The 4,816-nt window shown below is 62.7% G+C and overlaps 1 protein-coding gene across 1 annotated transcript in view; it reads left to right on the plus strand.

Moving 5' to 3' along the window:
* PLCD3 (phospholipase C, delta 3) overlaps nt 1–4,475 on the plus strand; it is a gene marked incomplete at both ends in the record, with an annotated part of 6,401 nt that extends 1,926 nt beyond the window's left edge. The window contains 9 exons of the mRNA XM_010161077.1: nt 4–196; nt 1,040–1,241; nt 1,339–1,483; nt 1,570–1,722; nt 1,798–1,950; nt 2,661–2,820; nt 3,250–3,366; nt 3,463–3,596; nt 4,340–4,475. Of these exons, the coding sequence (XP_010159379.1) occupies nt 4–196; nt 1,040–1,241; nt 1,339–1,483; nt 1,570–1,722; nt 1,798–1,950; nt 2,661–2,820; nt 3,250–3,366; nt 3,463–3,596; nt 4,340–4,475 (1,393 nt within the window). The remainder of the gene's footprint in view (nt 1–3; nt 197–1,039; nt 1,242–1,338; nt 1,484–1,569; nt 1,723–1,797; nt 1,951–2,660; nt 2,821–3,249; nt 3,367–3,462; nt 3,597–4,339) is intronic.
* Nucleotides 4,476–4,816: the final 341 nt, after the last annotated feature.

Below are 4,816 nucleotides of genomic sequence, written 5' to 3' on the forward strand. Positions count from 1 at the left end.
GAGGGCCAGGAGCTGGAGGAGTTTTGCCGACGGCTGCTGCGGCGGCCAGAGCTGGAGGAGCTTTTTGGGCGTTACTCGGGCGAGGACCATGTCCTGTCGGCTGAGGAGCTGCAGGATTTTCTACGGGACCAGGGCGAGGATGCCAGCCTGCGCCAGGCCCGCGCCGTCATCCGCACCTACGAGCTCAACGAGAAGGGTAGGGCTGAGGACAGCAGTTCAGGTGGTGGTGGGACGGTGGGATGGGCACTGCTGGAGCCAAGGGAGGCCATGGATGGTGTGGGGATGGGGCTTTGCTTGGTGGTGTCACCCCCCAAGATGGTATGGGGTCCTCCAAGGCTTGCGTGAGTGTCCCTGTGTCCCTGCCCCAGGCTGGAAGCGGGTGTCAGCAGTCCAACACGTGACCTGGTCCCTGTGGCACTGTGGAGATGGGGGATGTGAAGGAGGGTATGGAGGGTGGGTGGGCCTCCATGTCTTGGGTGATGCAGTGCCAGCCCTAGCATGACTGTGACACTGCTGGGGCACCACCACGTACCTTGGGTCCCACTGTGGCAGGTGCAGGGTGAAGATGGCACTAAGAGGACAGGGGACACCACGGTGGGGATGAAGGACATCCATGTCTCTCGGGTATGACAGTAGTACCCCTAGGGTAGTTGTGGCACTAGCAGGAAGGGGGACATCAGGGTGGAGACGGGACACTCAAGGAGACCTCCACATCTTCTGGGTGCCTTCACAGTGCCAGATCTGGGGTGAACACTATGAGGACAGAGGTCATCGAAGTGGGGACAGGGACCCTCCACATCTCATGGTTGCCACCATGCCAGGTCCAGGGTGAATGTGGCACTAGCAGGATGAGTAACATCAGGGTGGAGATGGGACACTCAAGGGAAATTACATGTCCCCTGAGTGCTGCAGTGCCAGGTCTGGGGTGAACATGGCACTGCTGGGAGACAAGGGACATCCAGGTGGGGACAGTCCCCAGAGTTCCAGCCTGCCAGCAACATGCCAGCCCTCTGCAACACCCCACTGCTGTGTCGCACAGCCAGGCAGCAGGACCTGATGATGCTGGATGGCTTCATGATGTACCTCCTCTCGGCTGCTGGTGACATCCTCAACCAGGAACACACCAAGGTGCACCAGGACATGACCCAGCCCCTGTGCCACTACTTCATCTCCTCCTCCCACAACACCTACCTGACCCGCAACCAGATCGGTGGCACCAGCAGCACTGAAGCCTACGTCAGGTGGGTGCCCCAGTCAGATGCTCGGTGCCCAGATTGTGCCATGGTTCAAGGGTGCCGGGGCGGCACAGGGACTCATCCGGTGATGGCGCGGTGGCAGGGCACTGATGGCGGGATGCCGCTGTGTGGAGCTGGACTGCTGGGAGGGCTCCGATGGGGAACCTGTTGTCTACCACGGCCACACGCTCACCTCCAAAATCCTCTTCCGCGATGTCATTGAGAGCATCCGTGACTACGCCTTCAAGGTGAGCCAGGTGCTGGCAGCCCTGGGAAGGGCTGGGTGCGGGGTGCTGAGCGCGGGGTGCTGAGCGTTGCCTGTCACTATCCCCAGCAATCGCCCTACCCTGTTATCCTGTCCCTGGAGAACCACTGTGGGCTGGAGCAGCAGGCCACCATGGCCCAGCACATGAAGGCCATCCTGGGGGACATGCTGCTGACACAGCCACTGGAGGGGCAGGACCCCCACGACCTCCCGTCCCCAGAGGTAAGGCCACTCACCAACTCACCACAGTGTCCCCATGTCCCCTCCGAGGCCTGAGCTCGGCCCTTCCTCCTGTAGCAGCTGAAGGGGAAGGTCCTGGTTAAGGGCAAGAAGCTGCCAGAGCTGTGGCATGATCCCCAGGGTGTCACCTCCCTTCTGGATCCTGAGGAGGAGGAAGAGGATGAGGAGGAAGAGGATAAGCTGCAGGAGAGAAGCATCCAGCTGGTAAGGGTCTCCCCCAGGGCTATGGGGACATGCCAGGCGACCACGGCATCCCAGGAGTGCTGCAGGACCACTGTCCCAGCAGTGCTGGGGCCTGGGGTGGGTGAGTGCTGCCAGCATCCCCCGATGCAGCCCTGCTCTCTCCTCTTCCAGCCGCTGCCGTCGCTGCAGGAGATCAAACCTCTGCAGGTGCGTCGTACGATGGAGCTGGGTGGGCTGATGGGGCAGAGGGGACCGAGCTTGAGGGCTCCTCGGCTGTGCCTTCGTCTTCCCCCTCAGGGCTGGGTGTTCCATTTCTGGGGTCTCCATCACCTCAGGGTCTCCATTGCCTTGGGAACTCCCTGACCTTGAGTCTCCATCACCAGGGTGACCCCTCAGGATCCCTCCTTGTTTTGGGGGGGTGTACTCCATTGCCTCGGTTCTCCATCACTTTGGGGGTCTCCATCACCTTGTGGTCTCTATCACCTAAAGCTCTCTATCATCTTGGGTTGCCCGTCAACTTGGGTTTTCTGTGACCTCAGGGTCTCAACCGGCTTGGATTCTCCATCATGTCAGGGTCCATCACTCCATTGCCTCAGGTTCTCCATCACTTTGGGGGTCTCTGCGGCCTTGGGGGTCTCAGCACTCAGCACTAGCAGGGTAGAGGGGTGTGTAAACCCTCAGGCAGGTGGTTGGTCACCAGAGCCAGGGTGGCCTTGACAACACGGTGGCTCCCGCAGGCCAAGGATGCGGCACAGGTGGCACCGGAGCTGTCGGCCGTGGTGGTGTACTGCCAGGCTGTCCCCTTCCCTGGCCTGGACCATGCCCTGCGCCACCCCCGGCCCTGCGAGATGTCCTCCTTCAGCGAGAGGAAGGCTCGGAAGCTCATCAAGGAGGCGGGTGAGGGCGTTAGGATGGGGACAGGGACGGGGCAGAGTGGCTCCATGCTCCTGACCTCACTGGGATGCAGGATGGGGCTGAGACCGATGGGGTCTGTCACAGGTGTGGCTCCATGGGTTGGGGGCACGCCGGCCTCGGCTGAGCTGCTCTGGTCTGGTGGCACTGGGGTCTTGTGACAGGGTCTGGGACTAGAGGCCAGGATGTGGGTCACAGTTCCAGGATCAGGGTCTGGGGTCAGGATTGGCGATGTGGCATCTGGGTCCAGGGTCAGAGCTGGGGGCTGGGGTTAAGATCTGGGTCAGGGTACAAGGTCTGAGGTCTGGGGTCTGGGGTCCAGTGTCAGGATATGGGGTCACTGTCACCTGCTGGCAGGGCCCTGCACTGGCACCCATGGGTGCAGGGGCCTTGCTCAGCTGTTCCTCCCCCCAGGCCCAGCACTAGTCCGTTACAATGCCCGGCAGCTCAGCCGCATCTACCCGCTGGGGCTGAAGATGAACTCCTCCAACTACAACCCCCAGGAGATGTGGAACGCCGGCTGCCAGCTGGGTGAGACCCCACGGTCCCTGGGAAACACACCACGACCTGGCACCCCACTTGTGGAGCCATCAGCCACCCTGACACCCCATCCCCCTGTCCCCACAGTGGCCCTCAACTTCCAGACGCCGGGCTATGAGATGGACCTCAATGCCGGGCGCTTCCTGGGCAATGGGTGCTGTGGCTACGTGCTGAAGCCCCCCCACGGAGAGGGGCCCCGCTGCCTGGCACTGCACATCAGGGTGAGGGCACCCTGCTTCCCCTGGGCCCATGACTGGGTGGGTGCCACCGGTGTCCCTGCTGGGTGACACCCATGACATTCTCATGCCTGGCCAGGTGCCACCTGCATCCCTTTTCTCAGGTGGCACCAACCCCACACCCAACCATGTGCCACCCACGTCCCTTCTGGGTGACAACAACCCCCACCCATCTGGGTGCCACCAACCTCTCTTCTCCTGGGGCACTGACCCTGTTCTCACATCTGTTTGGGTACAACCATGTCCCTACTCCTGGGTGACACCGACCCCATCCTCATACCTGGCCAAGTCCATGTCCCTTCTCCTAGGAAATTCAACCCTGGCACTGCACCCAGCCATGTGCCACCCACATCCCTTCTCCTGGGTCGTACCAGTTCTGTCCCTCCACCCAGCCGAGTGCCACCCATGTCCCTTCTGGGTGACACCAACCACCCTCCTCCTCCTCACCCCATCCCACTCCCAGCCGAGTGCCACCCATGTTCCTTCTCCTGGACGCACCAATCCTGTCCCCGCACCCCACCATGTGCCACTCATGACCCTTCTCCTGGGTGGCACCACCCTCCTCCACACCCCACCTCCACTCCTGGCCGGGTGCCACCTGCGTCCCTTCTCCTGGGAGCACCAACGCTGTCCCCATGTCCAGACCTGTGCCACCCACATCCCTTCTCCTGAGGTCTGGCACCCTGTGGTGCCCAGTGCCACCAGTCCCCAGCGCCCGCTGTCCCCAGGTGATCACGGCGCAGCAGCTGCCCAAGCTGAACAGGGAGAAGGGGAGCTCCATCGTGGACCCCTTCGTGCGGGTGGAGATCCACGGCGTCCCGGCCGACTGCAGCAAGCAGCAGACCCACCACAAGCTCAACAACGGTGAGTGCCTGCCGGCCACCATGGGCTGGCCACTGGTCCCCACGGACACCCCAGGGCACCCAGTCCCTGTGGTACCCCAAGGCAACCCAATCCCCAAGGACACCCCAGGTCAGCCTGAATCTCACGGACACCCCAAGACACCCAGATCCCCAGGGACACCCAGGACCCTAAGGCACCCCATGGCACCTAGTCCCTAGGGGCACCCTGGGTCACCCTGATCCTCAGGGACACCCCAAGGCACCCAGATCCCCAGGGCACCCTGACGCCCGGGGGGTGGCAGAGCCCTCGGGCACCCAAGACCCTGGGTACTCGCTGCCCTGCACCTCAGGCAGTGTCCCCTG

The sequence above is a fragment of the Eurypyga helias genome, unplaced genomic scaffold, assembly GCF_000690775.1.
Source record: "Eurypyga helias isolate BGI_N326 unplaced genomic scaffold, ASM69077v1 scaffold30590, whole genome shotgun sequence".
Lineage (NCBI taxonomy): Eukaryota > Metazoa > Chordata > Aves > Eurypygiformes > Eurypygidae > Eurypyga > Eurypyga helias.